General features: G+C 44.1%; 5 protein-coding genes across 5 annotated transcripts; 1 reads left to right on the top strand and 4 right to left on the bottom strand.

The window, feature by feature from the left end:
- Positions 1–98: 98 nt before the first annotated feature.
- Positions 99–520, bottom strand: LAJ45_04727 (uncharacterized protein; the record flags this gene model as incomplete). The annotated part of the gene is made up of 2 exons (XM_046114304.1): positions 99–292; positions 352–520. The coding sequence occupies 2 exons, from the start codon at positions 518–520 to the stop codon at positions 99–101; spliced, it is 363 nt and encodes a 120-aa protein (XP_045972330.1).
- Positions 521–2,113: 1,593 nt separating this feature from the next.
- On the bottom strand, positions 2,114–3,920 carry LAJ45_04726 (uncharacterized protein; the record flags this gene model as incomplete). Its single annotated transcript, XM_046114303.1, has 7 exons — positions 2,114–2,156; positions 2,229–2,252; positions 2,330–2,342; positions 2,413–2,641; positions 3,067–3,119; positions 3,207–3,837; positions 3,912–3,920. The coding sequence occupies 7 exons, from the start codon at positions 3,918–3,920 to the stop codon at positions 2,114–2,116; spliced, it is 1,002 nt and encodes a 333-aa protein (XP_045972329.1).
- A 548-nt stretch (positions 3,921–4,468) lies between these two features.
- LAJ45_04725 (uncharacterized protein) lies at positions 4,469–5,119 on the bottom strand (the record flags this gene model as incomplete). Its single annotated transcript, XM_046114302.1, has 5 exons — positions 4,469–4,653; positions 4,721–4,812; positions 4,881–4,901; positions 5,038–5,042; positions 5,114–5,119. The coding sequence occupies 5 exons, from the start codon at positions 5,117–5,119 to the stop codon at positions 4,469–4,471; spliced, it is 309 nt and encodes a 102-aa protein (XP_045972328.1).
- Positions 5,120–11,502: 6,383 nt separating this feature from the next.
- On the top strand, positions 11,503–13,456 carry LAJ45_04724 (uncharacterized protein; the record flags this gene model as incomplete). Its single annotated transcript, XM_046114301.1, has 4 exons — positions 11,503–11,578; positions 11,643–11,725; positions 11,778–12,103; positions 12,163–13,456. 4 exons carry the CDS (start codon positions 11,503–11,505, stop codon positions 13,454–13,456), a joined length of 1,779 nt encoding a protein of 592 aa, XP_045972327.1.
- Positions 13,457–15,496: 2,040 nt separating this feature from the next.
- LAJ45_04723 (uncharacterized protein) lies at positions 15,497–16,135 on the bottom strand (the record flags this gene model as incomplete). The annotated part of the gene is made up of 2 exons (XM_046114300.1): positions 15,497–15,722; positions 16,128–16,135. The coding sequence occupies 2 exons, from the start codon at positions 16,133–16,135 to the stop codon at positions 15,497–15,499; spliced, it is 234 nt and encodes a 77-aa protein (XP_045972326.1).
- Between the last annotated feature and the right edge of the window lie 2,333 nt (positions 16,136–18,468).

The raw sequence follows: 18,468 nt of genomic DNA, 5'->3' as shown, positions 1-18,468 counted from the left end.
GTCAGTAACAAAAAAGAACAAAGAAAGAGAAAGAAGAAAAGAAGCACACAAGGAATCAATCCATAGTCTATAAATCCACAACATCCCCTACAACCTGCCTACAACAATCCCTTCCTTGCTAGCTCCACCTTCAACTTTGTCATCCCCTCCGCCCCGCTCTTACTCACGCATATCGCCATGCCATCTGGATCCAGCTCAAACTTCTCCTCGACGTCCGGCCACGCGCAGGGGCAGTGCGTAGGCTTGTCCACGCAGGCCAGCGTTCCAGGACACAGATAGTTACTACACGATGCTGTTCTCTCTGTCAGCCCACCTTCATTCACAGTATTGGAGAGTAGTAGAGGCACATACCGCCGTCGTAGGTGTTCTGGTACCACTGACTATCCGACGCGACGTTCTGGCCGCGCTGTTGCTGCTGCTGCTGTTGCTGACCGCCGCCAAACATGCCCTCGAAGAAGTTGCCGAATTGGGCGCTGGCAAGCAGTGGGAGTGTGAGGAGCGGGAGGAGTGATAGGTACATTTTTTCTTCAATTTCCTTGTGCTTTTGGCCTTGGTTTGGTGCAGGTGGGGGTGGGGATTCGAAGAGGTGTTTACTTGTTGGATGTTTTTACTGGAAATCCAAAGCAAGCAAATAGTTAAGGACAGCTTGAAGTTTGCTGAGGCTCTACTTACTCAAACCTAGTCCAATCGGGCTTGGCAAAGCACTCACTACCCTGGCCACGGCAGCGCATTAACTACATGTATGGCTCGAGAAGCTATGGTGGGTGTGTAAACTTCGGCGTTTGCAGCCAATCAATCTATAGGAATTGGGAGATCTACCCCTATAATGGTACTAGCGCCTAGCCTGACGGTGGAATTTTCTCTAATTCCCATACAAAAAAGTTCCTCTGAAGTTGACACACCCACCTATGCCTTCTCGCGCCATAGTTGTTGGCAACGTCTGGGACAACGTAGGAGAGCTTCTGGAGAGAGGTATTGACTACATGTACCTATGTCTATCCTCCTCTGTCAGTGGCTAGCCATACTGCTCACACTTACAAAAAACTGCCGCTTCGCGTGGGGGGTTGCGAATCATTTGCTGTGGCCCATCATGGAAAATCATTCGATGTTTCGTTTCCAGAGTCCCAGCGAGAAGACCACGACATGTCTTCAAATTGGTCTGACCCGAGTCAAGTCAGGAATGAAACTCCTTGATTGGCTGCTGAGACTGCTGAGGTGGTACTTAAACGCGGACTGCTGTTTGCCTGTTTTCTGCAGCGGTATAACATATAAAACGGACAACACGGCAAAAATCCCAGGACTTTACGTTACCTCCTTAAAGTACCTACATACATCGTGCCCGCAAAGAAATTTCATACCCGCTCACGCCGATAAAAAAAAAATCTACTTGTGCTCGTGAGCAGTCAGGGATGGGATGATCATGATGGCCCATGGCTGATCAGCACAGTATATACATAGCCACCTACGTGTATGGATACATGGCCCCAATGATTGGATCCAACAGTTTCGCATGGAACGCGCAGGAGCGTTTGGCTGTATACAGCGATAGGAATGATCTATGGAAAAACATTTATATGGTGCACAGATATTTCGCCATACAATTTCACCCCCTGTTTCTCCATAGATCATTCCGGTCGCTGTACGTACATTCATCTATATACCTATTTACCATGGTTCGATTTAAATCCACGATTCGAATCAGGTTACAGGGTGAGTATTCATTTATGAAACTACATCTATCGTCATCAGCTAGATCAAAAGAGTGGAGTAGAACGGAAGATGCGCTTGTAATCGACCGTAATAATCTACTTGGTTGGCTAGGTTTTTACCCGGTCTGTACCTTCATAAGGGAAAAAGGAAAGTAAAGCAGACTTGATTGGATGCACCACTCACGATGCCTCTTATTCAAAGCACCAGAAAGCAGTAAGCACGACCAACCCAGCTCATTAAATCAGTCAAAACAGTGCAATATATCCCTCGTTGCCATGACCGTGGGGGTATAGCTATCTGCTAGCTGTACTATCAGCTCCAGTAACCAGCCCCTAACCCCCATATTTCCAAAACCTCGATTCACAGCCATCAACACCCTGGCTTCCAAGCTAATTGCTGTTAGCTATCCGAAGTCCCTTCCACGTTCGCGCACACGATCATCACCTCTTTCTCAAGAGCACGTCAGCGCATACAACGTTCTCCCTCAAATCTACCGCCTTCCTCGATTGAGATCGCACCTAGAACTCTGAATACAACGCACCCTGGTTCAACTATGTCCCAACCCAGACTGCCGGTCCCTGACTATGGGATGGAAACGAGATGTGGAGGCGGTAGCTACCAACGGGCCCTACCTACATGTACATACATATGTATTTATGAGCGATCATCTACTCGTAACAGCATTCTGGGATAGATACATACCCACTCCGGCCACGAGCCCAACGGACAGAGCCATGCGTGGAGAAATGTGATGTGCTGGGAGTGAACCAACACTCCGATAGGCCGCTGGCCCGGAGAAACTAGCAGTTCCTTGTTTCTGTGTGTGCTGTGCACGTGACTTGTTTGATCTGCTGAATCGAATGGTAGATAGACCTGGAGGAATGTACGAGGGCGTCATACATCTGTGCCTTGCTCCAGATAACGACGATGTCTATTTTTGACCGTCCCATTGACCTTAGAAGTATACTATGGTGCTTCCAGGATTTCCTACATCTCAATTATGTATCACTTAGGGTTGGAGCCAGCAGAGAGGAGAACCACAAACTAATCTTATTTTCGCATGAGAGAAATGATCAATGACAGAGATATGAAATACATAATAGCTTTCAATAAGGAACCTAGTAAAGTACATAGAAAGGGTGAAACGCCAGCGTATAGTAAGAATCTTAAGCAAAATATGAAAGGCAGAGCCACGAAAAAACAATAAAAGACAATAATGCAGTAAAGAACTGGCAATTGGGAACAAGTACACAAGAATGTAAAATTTAAGCTGAGTGTCAAGAAAAGTGCCAGCTACTTAATTGTTTCAAGTCGCTGCGTCTTTCATTAAATCAATGAAATAAACCTGTCAGGTACGTTTTTTGATTCGTTGTGATAGATTGTAACTGCCAAAGCTCTAGCAGGTGTTCCTATAAAACAAAAACACGGGCCAGTTAGCCAGTGATCTCCTCAGTATTCGTAAAAGTATCAATCTTGTGTGATTGTAGAATACAGACTATCGGGTTGGCTTCCAGGTCTCCATGCAAGTTTAATCCCACGCTCTCCAAATGTAACATAAGCACCCAAATTGTCAATGTCATCGCCAACGCCGAGCGCCACCAGGCCCCAAAGAACCTCGGGCGACCCTAAGAGTACTGCAACAGGATTTTCTCTGGTTTCGTCTGTGGGATGCAGGACATGTGCCGTTTGAGCGAAGAGTTTGGCCCAGCTAGAGACGTTTGTCGCGCGGAAATTGTAAATGAGGTAGCTAGAGGGCCCGATATGATCCAACTTTAAACATTCAGGTTTATCATCGGCGCCTTCTTCGAATGCTAAGGCTCTCCAATTTTTGTATCCATCATCCAGTCCCCTGCTACAGCATGGTTCCTTTGGATGGCCAGGAGAAATGAAAAAGCAGATTTCTCCAGGATTTGAGGGTAGCCGGCACTCAGTAATAAAAATACCTGCACAGCTGTGGTGTAGATATCCTCCGCGTTTGACACGGTCTAGGTCATCGATGCGCTCCAGGCCAACTCCGCTCTCACAGCTGAATAGAAAGGTTCTACCTATCTCTCTAAGAGTTTCTGACAATGGGAAGAGACCAGGACCAATGGCCTGGTAAAGGGTAATCTCGAGAATGTACTTCGACTGAAAGAATATCAGCACTGATGAGTATCTCTCATAAGAGCAAGAAGAAAAACTGAAGAGCCAGGGATAGATACCATATCCATATTCGTCGTTACTGCGCTTTCGTCCTGCGTGCGTTCTTAATTTTTACTTCAGAGAAATTAGGTCTTTGTGTAGGCTTTATATCTATCCAAATGCTCCACTTATTCATGACCCCCAACCATTTATATAGAGGATTGCATATTGAGTATCGTCATGATCGCGAGCAGAGCCTCATCGTATATGGGTGGTGTGGGTCAATTAATTTGGGTGGTGTTAAAGAGATGTTGATTCCTCATGATGAAACAGGCGGAACCTAGTGGTCAAGGTCGAGCTGTTGTTGGCCATTTCGATTTGTTGGAAACAAACCATCTAGCTTCTTCTGCTGCACACGCGTGCATACATGTAGCTAATGGTTTTATCAACCACACCCTTGTGTTCAAATTTCTATTGACCGCAGAGAGAACCGTTTAGAAGGCCCATCATGCATGTTTGACCCAACAGTACCACGTGTTAATTCTCGGGAGCTTCTATGAGGTAGACCCAGCATTATAATATGCCATCATTTCTGATAAGCGTCCAGCTAGGTCACGTCACGAATCTTTCGTGATATTCATGAACAAGTCGCAGAGCAGCTAATAGATGACAACCAATTGCAAGAGGCTCGGCGGCAAGAAGCTTGCAAAATGAACCCGAAAGACTTCAGTGCGCGCAGCCGGTAAAAGCGAACAAGAGAAATAATAACAACAGTCCTGAGTATAATAAGCTGAGCGAGGAGCTCCTGCCATCCATATCCGGCTGATAAATGAGACAAAAATGTAAGTCCAGTGTGGTATATGATCGATATATCAGAAGAGATCAATACGGCGTAGTAGATTACTATCGATCTGATGGACTATATTATCAACCTTCATGGTTAAAGAAAGTCGATTCTGTTGTAGACTGTTCATCGCATATCTAGAGAATGATATGAAGAGCGTTGGTATTTATGGTTCGTGCCTGGTAGCGGTAGGCATAAGGACTACCTTGCGCTTGGTTCGCTTCGTCTGTCAATTTTGTACTCTGAGACCAAACCAGGTTTATAATCGCACTCTCGTGCTTGGTTGGTTGGTTGGTTGGTTTGGTCGTTCACAAACCACCATGTGACGTATTGAGGTGCAGGTGACATTTACAGCTACCTACAGTACCTACGTATTCAGAGACTTTAGACGTTCGTCGAGCCCAGTTTATGAGTAGGGGATCTTTAAAAGGACTTAACATTCATCTTTCCGTTAAATTCTATCACCTGTGTCGTGCGGAATTTGTTTCAAAGGGCGAGGCCAGCGATAGGCTGTAGATCTGCAGTATCCCGGGATAAACAAACACAGACCACAAGCTGAATATTGATGGGTGTTTGTGGTGAATCCAGCAGCGTAAACCATTAATCTCAGGAGATGGGGGCGTCAAACAGTGCACGAGGGAGCGACCCTTTATATGTCCTGGAGCCTGGTTATGATGACTTGGTCATTGAGAATTGTGTGCGCACTCGCACTCCTCTTCGCACCGATAGTTACTAGCTAGCTACATACATATACACCATTCGAAATCCGACTTCCGGCTGCCCCATTCAAAATGTAACATTTTTCGCACAACCGGATGGTATTGTAAATAGTAAGTTGCCTCTTTGTAACTTCCAGTTTTCCTAGTTTGAGAGTTTGAGGTCGAGGTCAGAGGCGGACGACATGTAAGTAAATACACATCTTGCGCACCCGCATTTTATTACACCAACACGCACAAAATGAATTGTGTGTGGCCTCCCAGTGAGTAGTGACTTCTCGACTCTGCACAGGCAAAAGTGTTCATGTATTCTTCCGGGTGTAGGATGAAATCATAACCCTTGCACTGGTACAGCCAACATCGCCATGATTCGATCATTCCTTCGAAACTTTTGTTTAACAAATTAATTAATAGCGTCACCAGAATTCGAGTATAAGGGAATCAATCCTTAATGTACTTTGAATTCGGTGTTATACTTCGTATGATGTCGGAAACACCCTGCAGGCTTTTGCAAGGCTGGAGTGAGGCGAAGGATGATTCGCCGACCATAAGTACATGTTTCTCTAAATCCTCACTTCTGTTGGGTTGAGATCCTCCCGCATGCGTCATAGATATGAAGGGGATAAGTGGTCGAAGATAGGAGTTTGACGTCTTTGGAGTATCAGTATTGATGATGATTGGAATTCTTCGTTGGACACCCAATCACCTCCGCACAACCGAAGAATTTTAAATACAGTATTATGCCGATAATATGTACGGCCCCGAAAGCAAAATTAGCGGTCTCCCAATATTCTATAATAACTATATGAGGGTGACAGGACCTAGATTTGCTAAACTCGCCGAGAAGCTCGTATGCAGGTAGGCTGTGACGCATAATTTGGCTTGTATTGCTGCCGGCAATACTCGGGGCCCAAAACCTGGAACACTAACTATGCTAGCCAGGAGAATCCCGACTGGTCTAATTAATATTTCGACACCGTGAGTATTATTAGGTGATCTAAGTGTCTGGTACACTCATTGGGTAATCACCGGGATATCTCATGATCAGCTGATCTAGTTTTCAGATGTCATTAGAAGGTACACTTAACTATTGTAATAGGATTGTAACCACATCCATAGAATAACATAATATCGCGACCTCAGAACCCTGCTCGATCAACCACCTGAGCATGAAGCCATGAAATAAGGGTCATTCCGAATGGTGGGCTATATCCTCTTGCAGAAATATAAGGATCGATCACTTCAACGATGTAACGATAAGATAAGAGTTCTTAGTTTCCCTTGGGGACTGCAGCTGATGCAGGTATACATACACGTAGCTCTTGTATGTACCTGGCTTTACTGCGAAATTAACTATACCAAAAAAGAATTAAAGTTAGCCTATATGTTCACTTTATTGTTGGAGTTAGATCTAAATACTTAATTTGTGCTTAGAGCTTACCGTTATGTATGTGTTGCCGCAGAAAATCCGGCATCACCACTCCTCACTCGCTAATAACTAAATTTCAGAAGGATTATCAATTGTACACCTTCCCTTAACATCAGTTTATATAAGAGTTGTACGATTCCAGATCACCTGTGCTTAGACCTCGTTAAGCGTAATCCATCTTCTTCCAACTCCATACGTGCGCAGTGCGATAGCAGCTAGTTATAGTTGTATCAAGTGCTCGGAGTGGGTAGGAGTGGGTAGGAGTGTTGTAATCGTATGTGATATATGAATGCTGCACGATGCGAGATTTGCTGGCAAATACTTGGTCCAGGTGTCCTTGGGCATCCAACCGTACCACGGAGATTCTTGTAGATTTTTCGATTCAATTCTGCCTCGATGGAGATTGCTCCACGGTAATTAATTGCCCAAGAGTATCGCTGAGACTATTCCGAAGAGTGTGACGACTAGTACTTGGAATGGAAAGTTATTGTGGAAAGCTATTGTGAAAAGTTAGGCCTTAAGTTCCTCTGCACTTCCATCCTAGATAAAACAAAGATGTATGTACCTATCCAGAACCTATTGGAGGTAGCAAGGGTATTTATTCGGGAAGGCTTCTCGGGTGGTCCCGCAGAGCCGCTAGTATACTTCGGTTAATTACATCATGTTCCAGAAATCTCATTTTCACGACGCCACATCCCGGCAGTATTGAAACACTACATTTAGCTACATGTACATGTATGCCTGCGTCGGTGTGCCTACATTTGAAGATCTGTGATCGTAAACATTAACTTACACATGTACTTCGGATTAGGACTTGGATCATCGTTCTAAAATAACACATGCTAGTGATAATTGATTGGGACCGTATATATATTGAGTTCTTAGTATATTCGTGTGTGAAGAGTTTAACGACTCGAGTACCGGCTACATGTACTTTTCAGTACAGTTGAAGAATAAGAAGACTTTTTCTATAGTTACAATGGAATCATTTCTCGGATTACGTGTCAGATAGTTGGTTAAACAGGCCTCTGGGAACGAAATCACTGATGATTTTACCGTGAGGAAAACATTGGGTTGCCTTAAATGTATTCTCAATTCCTCAAGCGATAGCAAGACTGGAACTCAAGTTCGGTAAAATTTTAAATAGGCTAACAAACAGCCAATCTCAAACGGTTGACGGAACTAGACACGAATTAACTCGCAAGGCCTAGCCAACAACCACATAATCTGTTAAAACCCAAACCGAGAACTGCATGTAAGTAAGTCCTATATGATAGTGTTGGAACGGACCATAGAAATATATTTATTGGTTAGGGTTAAATTTGAACGATCATGAATTGAGCATCATCTATAAGTACTTCATAGCAGATGCTTTTGCAATGAGCATCATCCATATCTCGCACTAGACATCACAGCTCAACCAGACCGACAAAGCCATATTTGTAAAGTTTAAAGACCAATAACTTGCCCGTCATTAATTACAACGCAATTCTATTCACGTCTTATAACCTTTGTCCTTTCGAATTCCTGGCTCTTGATACCTTTACCTCACCAAAACCCTACAGAGATTCAAGACTTTTTAGTGTACGTACTAAATGTAGTAAAGACCCAACAGGATAGATCATGATACCAATAAGCAGAAACAATTCTGGCTCACGCCAATATGTAGATACTAGATACATGCGTGTATCCCTTAGTCTGGCAATGCTGACCCCCCTATAATAGAGGAAATAAATTTGTATGGGAGATCTATTATTTGATAAGAGAGATAACAAGATCTGTTAGTAAAGCCACACAAAGATTTGCTTTTTGGGGGATCAGCATTTTTTGCCAGACGAAGGGATATGTACGTATGTAAATTAACGCCATTAGTTTTTGTAGGACTTGGTGTGGCCATAAAAGGATACTCAATTAGTCGATGTTCGCCGTGAAAACCCCGCATGAACAGCCTTGTCAATCACAGCTCAACAGCTAAAATGTAACGGAATTAGATTGGTGGCTGGGATGGCCGCTGGAAGTATCGATGAGACATGTAAATCGGCCTGTCCGTAAGGCACCGCAACTGTTAATCTCTGACCAAACTTCTCGTATATGTGTCTTGAGGCATTTCACAATATCGTCGTGTCTCGAGGCCTCTCGAACTTCCGTGTCTGGTGATACATATCGAAAGTAAGTTGTCCCCAAATTAAACCCTTCGCTAACACTAGCACTGCCACGGGTGTCTTTACATCAACCCTAACCCTGTTCCCAAAATTTTCATCTCGGCCTACTCTAACTGAGTGGGTACATACTCTACCGGTAGACTCCTGGCTGCCGTAGTCGATCATCACGCTAGAAGATTATGTTACTGAGTCTATAGCAGGAACAGACGACGGAATCTGCAAAATCCTAATTAAGACTTTGATGCTCATAGGCCGCGGCTGGACCAGAAATTCCTTGATGGGACCACCAGTGAAAAGAGACTGAAGGAAGTAAAGACCGTGCATGGAACCAAAGTTTCGATATCCATATCTAGTACTCTACTACTGTACCTATGATCAATGTCCGCTGCAGGAGCTCCTGGACGATACCTACTCTCTCTACGTACTATACTATACTACCTACCTCTATCTTCAAAGTGAAGCACGGATGGCTAAAATTTATATCTGGTGCCGCAGGATGGTGATATCTACAATGCACTTTTCCGTCATTAGATGAATATGCGAGAGTGGAATGCCCTGCATGTCTAGATTCCGTGTGGAGGGCTCAAACTTCAGCCCAGAATAAATACTGTATGTACGATTGCCGATCTGATAGCCATATAGAGCACGGGAAAGGATTTTCTCGGCTCTTTGGCTTTGCAAGTGTGGAGAACCTTCCCCTATACCATGTAAATTGCGTAGGAGGCTTACCCCAGACGAGGGTAGATAGATGGATGGCGTCCTAGGCCAGGCTTCTTGTTTCCACGAAGCCTCAAAACACGAACTCGGGCTAGAGATTCTGGTACAAATACATACAACTCTAGCTCATGACCAAGGCCTCTGTTAATCCTCACACTTCGATTAGCGAATTATTTTTCCTACATACTCGAGAAAGAGCAGGCCTAAGCGTAGGTACTCCACGTTAAGCTGCAGAACGAATTTTTCTCCATAGAGTGGTGCGGTTTCGGAATGGTGGCCGGCCCAAGACGAAATAGAAATAGGCCCAGCTAGTTGCAGACGCGGTGCATCCCTAAACGGGCGGGTAGATATCTGACTGTTAGAAGTTAGTCCACGGCTTGAAGCTTCTACTCTGGAGTAGGTAACCAACGTTGCATCTAACGAAGGGCGAGGGACTCGGAGAAATCTCGGGAGGAGTAAGAAAGGGTGTTAGAGATTTGATGCACAGATGGGCCCGTGGTTATCATTACTACTCCTGTTAATCCAGTGCCAGTACTACTGACAGCCATTATTGATAAGAGACTGAGTATTATGTGCAACTATCAGAATATTTGCCACTGTTAGAAGACATTTTCAGTCGCTACTGGCTTTAATAATCATTTTATCCACCCAGCAAGCTTAATACCCGAGTACACTAGCTAAAGTCTGGGGAGAATGTCGGAGGAAAAAAATAATCCGACGGCAAACCAAGATCTGAAGATCTTCAGCACGTGTTGCTACCTAGCTCATGCACAGAGAGACTGCTCCGGAGTTTGTTAGAGTTCCAAAGGGCAAAGGAGACAAAATGAGTTGAGGGTATGGCCAAAGAGCCGGTACATGATCGATGATTGCCGGTAGTTCAGATTACCCAGAGAAAATCCCACACACACACAACGTTCCTTGAGGCTCAAACGCATCTGAATTGAAAAGTTCCCACTAAACAATATGTCCGTGCGCCGAGACTTCTTTATTGACTGGACCATGGGACCGTGCGCCGGGGGTGGGAAGCGACTGATATTTGTTATGGGGAAACTCGGGACAGTGCCGAAGCAACCGCCGCCACCTTGGACTTGATCCCTTCAACTGTGTGCAACGTCCACTCTACAAGTCTATGTGCGATTTGTTACCAGGGATGTCTATCTCCCCAAGTGATGTAAACCTGGAGTGTGCGTCGGAGTGGGGGACCCTTACTCTTGCATCCGGATGGCGGACCGTTGGACCGGCTAAAGTTGGATTCCAGCCACGACTTTGGACATCTCTGGTGGGGATTCAAGATCAGCCTGGAATTCATTACCTAGGGGGTACATATAGCTCCCATGATGCAAAATTTCCCCATCGTGGGTCCTTATCTACTCAATTACTCGCTAGTAGCTGCCGCCTTCAGAGATATTGCGGGTTGCCGCTTGCTGAGGCACAGAAAAAATGCGTGAGGTGAAGCAGGAAGAAAAAAAAAAAAGGAAAAAAGAGCTAAAGCTAGAAAGAAAGAAAAAACTGCTTGATTAAGCTAAAGAAATGAAGGGTCTTTGGTTCCTAGACCCTTTCCCGAGAGGTATCCTTCGGTGCTACGGCCAGACGGGTTGGGTACTTTCAGACATATATATAATTCCCCCTCCTCTCCCCCTCTCTACATACATCGATCCATCCTCCCTCACCCTCAATTACCCTGTACGTCTCGGGTATTTCGGTCGTTGTATCCTCTCTTCGGTCGTTCCATTCCCAAGGATCTGAATTTCGGGGGTGCCAGAGAACGAAACCTAGCAGAAGCTAAAAGGATCTTTAATAATAATGTCGGGAACACAGGAAAATGGGGCCCAAAAGCCGAAGACAAAAGGATTTCCGGTTCAGCAATTGTTTGTCTTGTGTAAGTTACAAAAAACCCGCGGGATTTGAATTTTTTCTCTGCGCCCATTTCTAACAATAACCAGCATTATGTAGGATATGCGAGCCAATATCGTTCTGCTCAATTTTTCCCTACATCTACTACATGATTAAATCATTCGGAAATGCAGTAGGTCGTCTTTGGATAGTCTCTGAGGTATGGAATACTAATAAACTCATAGAAAACCGACAATGAAATTGCCGTTTACGCGGGGCTAGTCACATCTGCATTCGCCTTTGCTGAGTTCACGACCGGTATGATGTGGGGTAGGATCTCAGATAAATACGGGAGAAAGCCTGTATTGATTATGGGGCTTGTTGGAACCATGCTTAGTATGATTATCTTCGGATTTGCGAAGAGCTTCCCGGTGGCTTTGCTAGCAAGAGCTGTAGGAGGAGCATTAAATGGAAACATTGGTGTTATTCAAACCACCGTTGCAGAGCTGGTAACTGAGAGGGAGCATCAGCCTAAAGCGTATGCAGTTATGCCATTTATCTGGTGTTTAGGGTAAGTTCCTATTTCTAGCGCTACCTATACTTTCTAGCTCATGACTAACGCACAGTCAGTTCTATCATTGGTCCAGCTCTAGGTGGACTTTTGGCCGAACCTGTCACTAGATATCCCAATTGGTTTTCCCCCGGTGGAATCCTCGAAGAATATCCATATCTGTTTCCAAACATGGTTTCGGCAGGAATTCTTGTTATAGGAATCATTATTGGCTCTCTGTTCTTGGAAGAGACCCACCAGGTTTTAAGGGAGAAGCCAGACCGTGGTATAATTGCTGGAAGGAAGATTATTGCTTTCTTTAAACGGAGCAACAACGAAAAAAGCAAGTACGAGGGACTAAATGGATACAATTCCCCACCCAGCGAGTCTGAGAGATTGATTGCACAAGATGGAGGATCAAACGACAATTCAGGCTACGAGACTTTTGATAACTCTGTAGCTCAGGTTAAGAAGGCTATAAAACCTCCATCGGTTGAGAAAGCTTTCACGCCTCCAGTAGTGCTTCTAATTGTCTCATACGGAATTCTTGCCTATCATACTATGGGTTTTGAGCAACTTTTCCCTGTATTCTTGTCCACTCCTCCTGCAGATGAGCCGCCTCACCACCCTTTCAAATTCGTCGGAGGATTCGGTCTTTCGACTCAGGCGATTGGATTCATCCTTTCTATGCAGGGACTTATATCCATGACCGCACAGTTCTTCCTCTTCCCGCCAATTGTTGAGTATTTCGGGTCGTTCAAAGTGTATAGATTCTGTATGCTTGTCTACCCGATCGGATACATCATCGTTCCCTACCTCGACTTTCTCCCAGCAGAATACAGCATGGCCGGTATTTATGCTGTCCTTGTGATCAAAATTATCTTGGGTGTCATGGCATATCCATGCAACGCTATCCTGTTGACGAACTCTGCACCGTCTCTACTGGTCCTCGGTACTATCAATGGCGTTGCAGCTAGTACGGCAAGCATCTTCCGAGCTTTTGGCCCGACTATCACTGGGATAATATATTCGAAGGGTTTGGACTATGGCATTGTTGGGTTAGCATGGTGGGTTAATGCTGCTGTGTGTGTTTTGGGCGGAATCCAAGCGTTGTGGATGGTCGATGGAGCACTCGTTCTCCACCCTGAAGTAGAAGCGGGAGAAATGGATGAAGAGGCCGTGGAACAAATGGCGGTGGATGTACAGATTGCTCATGCAGGAGTCAGTAGTACGGAGGGCTTTGTCAATGAGTATCACATCGTGAAGAAGGCTGCGGAGGACGAAATAGAGCATCATCAGCAAGAGGTAGCTGCTAGCTTCGGTACATCAAGATCATTTGATGCATCAGGATCGTTCATCGCATCGAGGTCATAACATCTATTAGCTTTGCGGGGAATGCCTAAAGATATTGCGAGGGAAAAAGGTAGGCGGGTGAGGGGGAGAAAACGTTCACAGCGCAGGATACCATTTGGGAATCTTATCAAGGGCCTCAAGTTATTTGGGTCTTTTTTTCTTTTGTATTCCTTTACACATTTCAGGGTTTTTATTTTGGGGGGCTTTGGGATTTCGGGATTTTTTATTCGAGTGGGATTTTGTGTGCCAGTAAAGTTTGCATATATCAAGGATTAGTTATGGCTTAAAACGTTATAGCCACACATCAATCACGGGATTTACGGGCCGATTATTGAGGGGCCGAGGGGGGATGGGATCTACGGACCGGGAGGAAGCGGAAGATCGGGACGACATTCATGGGGAGGCGTTAGCATCTCGGAAACCACTTTTCTTTCTTATTTTCATTTTAAATGTGCCATCCAACGTGGGGTATCGTTTTTGTTTTTGTTTCTCCTTATCTTTGGGCTATCTTGGGCATCATTTCATTCTGCGGTCACGTAAAGGGCATTTGTATGTATCTACTTTCTTCTTCTCAATCGAATCTTTAATCGTGCTCAAATATCTCCACATATGTAAAGTGACGCTTTCGGTGTTTATGCAAGTCATCCAAGCAGTGAGATATCCTCCGATTGGAGGGTCATATTCAAAACATTATCACCGTAGTGCGTCTGCAGTCTGTGGAATCACCCGACCTATAGATATTGTCCTATATATGCGGTTACGGCGTTTGGAATGCAGGGTAGTTCAAGTACGCCTTCAGTCTTGGATTCTCACTCGGCTACGGAAGTGCAAGCTTCCGGCGTTTTCCAGGCCTTGAATTCAGTTTGGAATTTAGTATCACTGACCAGTCACAATTGGGATATAAAACTGACAAATCTAGTAAGGATAGTAGGCCGGATCGGCATGTCCAGTCGAGTGATGAACCATGATGCATCGTCTAAATAAAATCCGAATAATTGATTGATAGATAATTATAACTCGTTGATTGTTTGAATTTGAGCCCATTATAGATGGAAAGCATGATCTATGGCTGAGAAGTTTAGTGGGATTGAGAACCTAGTGCCTTGATATACATTACGGCGTTAACAGCTATAGGCCAATGAGTACGTAAACGTACTGTAGTTATATATTCGCTTATATAATTGTTTGATAGATCACACGGTAGATATAATTATTCTAGCTAGATACACCAGCAGAATGTACTTGCAATTGGATCATCGGACTTAAGGGTAATATACGCATGAGCGTTTATATCTTATGACTCCATGATCAACTTTATATACCAAAGCTTAAGCCCTTTATAAGGTATATGCAATTAAGCCGGTACGCGGAGGCGGATTACCGCGTAACTATATCTTTCTCCGCAAATAGATAAAATACGGTAATTACAACTACTAAGTACGTGTAGGGTGTATATACCTATATAGGTACATCATGCATACACGTTCTGTGGTACCACTGGAACATCATAACATTAAAATACGTTATGTACATACACACCTAAATGTACATGCAGCTACCTCATGATCATCAGTCAGACAAAACCAGTCCACCCAACAATAGTTTAAGCTCTTCCAGTATCTGGCTATAGCTAGCCCATGGACTCTACCAGACATATAAATTCATCTTTTAATGCATCTTTTTTTTGTATGGGTGAAGTCGTCTGAAAGTCATACTTTAAATGTGTTACTTTTAATATGCGTGGAAATGCATCAATAATGGATCAAACAGTGAATCTTTTAATGCATTAAAGATACACATTTACTGGTCCTCCACACCGGTAATAAAAACAAAAAGTGAACGTTGGGGGATTTGAACTAGAGTTAATCTCTCAACTACTCAATCCCCTATCCACTACACTCTCTAGGAGCATAAGATAAGTGACTATATCGTTTAACATATAAATGACTATGTGCTTCACCAATAAATGACGATGTCACTTCTTATAAATGACAAAGTCAGATAGAGACTAAATTACTGGGTCTTTTAAAATCGTCATTTATCAAGTCATTTATTTTACTTCTATGTTATTCTACTAGCTACGGTACATTTCTGGTTGCCGTTGCCTACCGCTGCCTGCTGCTCCACCGCTGCCTGCTGCTCCACCGCTGCCTGCTGCTCCACCGCTGCCTGCTGCTCCACCGCTGCCTGCTGCTCCACCGCTGCCTGCTGCTCCACCGCTGCCTGCTGCTCCACCGCTGCTGCTGCTGTCACCGCGTTACTGCTGCTGCCACCATTGCTGCTGCTGCTGCTGCTATTAGCACTGTATATTCTGATGAACACGATGGATTAACTTACCTTAATACTGGTGGTGATGATGACGGTGGTGGTGGTGGTGGTGGTGACGAGGATGGAGAGGTTTCGGAGAGAAGAGGGGGGGGGGGGTACGTATATTTATAGCTAGGGGATCAGAAATAAGGTTTCACTAGCGTAATGCTGAGAATTTCGTCTAAGACCTGTGGTCATTTAGTACCTTTATGCCCTCATTCTGCACGGGCTGGGCAAGAGACTGGTCATTTAGTAAAAAGTGACCAAGCAACCTTGCTAAACCACTTTGTCATCTATTCCTATCCCCTAGAGGTACTATGGGTGAATATGGTATCTTATCAATTGTAGGAGTAATGGATGGAGGTTGATGGAAAAAGTATATTACAATGTCATTGATTGGTCGTCTAAAATGAATACCAAAGTCGTATGTGATCCAAGAGTGTAAAATAAGGACCCATAAGTCGTTCATTAATCGTTTTAAAATCTTAAAAGGATTAAATAATGCATCGGTTGACGTATTTCCAAGTCACCCCCCGAGTAAATGCATCAAATAATGCATCAGGTGATGCATTTACAAATAACGTCCCGAGTTAATGCATCATTTGTGCCCTTTCCTCGTCGGTTTTGTATGGGTAATGTGCAAATTGATGCATTAACATGTCTGGTAGAGGGAGGGCTCCAGTAAAAGTTCGTAACCACAATATATATCTCGTAGCTATATACTGGTTTAAGCGCTTAAGCGGTAAGATGGATATCTAATTAATGGATCTCTGTTTATTTGATTAACATGCCAATTGCAATCTATCTAATACCCTTTTTTGTGTCAATCTACGCGATGGCCTATGGAGTAGGTATATATACATGTATGTAGGGGTGCACACGTGGTACACGATGTTATTGCGGAATCTCGACAGCGCTAGCTTGGGCCCAGGTCAACACCACTGTGCAATGATTAAAATTACAATAATCTCTGTACATAGTTCTAGGCTACCACCACTTAATCGAGCGCTTTATTAAATTAGAATATATAACAATTGCTTGGTTGACCAATTGGGCAACTCTAATATTAGCGGATTTAATCATTGAAGCTTTGGGTAATTGTCCGATGCGATATTCTTGTACCCAGAAAGCAATAAAACTATGATTTAAAAAAAACAAAAAAACGGTAATTGCCCGATTGCATGTACCTACATGCATGCAGTGTGTTGAAATTTGTAATTGGACGTACGCGCGTGGGCCATGGACTACACTACATGTATCTAACCAATTGCAAGCAATCAGTTTGTTTCACACCTGACCGAGCACTGTAGTCAAGACTGCTGTAGCCACGATTAACACTACATGATATAGTAGATATGAATCGTTTCAAATGTATCTAAATCTAGTATCTTGTGTGTTGATTTAAATCACATTGAACCAAATTGAACCAACAAGATAGTAACCATTAAAAACCCCGGATCCCTCTAATCTTGCTTCGAATTAATTATTACTAACTAGGACGTGTGCGTTATTATCAGTTAATGAGACATCATTTAACGTATGATAAACCTTACTGTCTTCAAAGTTGCTATCTTACTACACGTCCTAGTTAAACGACGGACCATGCCATGGCCAGGATATGAATCATGGGACATACCCCCCCCCCCGGGGATTTCCCTCTCTTTTTCTTCTTCTTTTTACCATCAACAACTAGCATATCTTTCATTTTTGAGTGACATTCTGATATGGGCTTATTACCTGTTCTAGAATTCTAAGACGCGCCTTTAGGGCTCGGGGTTAATTATTTTTCGTCCGTCACAGCAAGTCACTCGCCACCCTTGGCGCCACACACGCCACATCGCTCGAATTGCTTTATCTTTATATAAGTGAGTCTTCGTATAATATTAAGAGATGTAATTAATTCCACATTAAAGATGGCCTTGGTATAATCGCATCCTGTGCTGGATCCGTTTTGAACTGGAATGAAGGATTAAATATGCCAAGATTCAGTTTGGTACTCAGTTTCTCGCCAAGAGGCCGATGGGATCGACTTTTTGCAACGCTGACACCTCCCTGTCTATGAGATTTCTACGTCAGCCTCCAGCAAGACCCCAAAGACGACGAACAATCAACTTGTCGGAACAAGTGAGAGATGCCACCAGGACTCCTCGACTCCTCCGAAGACGATTGAATTGGTTTCACGATGGAATGGATCTTAGCGATGACCTTAGAATGGACAACTGAGATGTCCATCGGTATCAGAGATGAGGGGTTCATGTGTGAAGGATAAAATATCAACACTGGCCACTTCTTTCCCAAGCCGTTCTGGCAAGGCGATAGCTCGGAAAAAGTATTTTTTTTTCAGCTGCTTCCGCTATCCTCATCCTCCTCTTCAGATTTCACAGTTTCAGCGAATGGAGCCCAGGAGAGAGAGAGAGAGAGTCAATCATGCCCATCGCCGCATGCCAACTCAACGCGACGGTCGAGCCGAGATAAACTCGAGCAGACTTGTTGCTGAGCCTCAATGAAGGTCCTCTGCAACCTGAAATTAAAAACAGGACCGGACGGATCTCTAATGTCTTTTATGAGATCTTTCGGAAGTTCCACGAAAACTCGTTTTAACTTGTTTTTATTGTTTCTTTCTAACTTCGTTGCGGCTGTGGCTTATCTCGGGTTTGGTATTCTCTCCCCGAGCCGGTCGAACAAAGAGCCCTTCGGCAAAGTGCTTCGACGGCACTGCTCTCCGA

Source organism: Morchella importuna, assembly GCF_003444635.1.
Source record: "Morchella importuna strain M04M26 chromosome Unknown Morimp01GS012, whole genome shotgun sequence".
Lineage (NCBI taxonomy): Eukaryota > Fungi > Ascomycota > Pezizomycetes > Pezizales > Morchellaceae > Morchella > Morchella importuna.
Note: the sequence above shows the minus strand (reverse complement) of the source record. Positions and strands in the feature narration are given on the sequence as shown.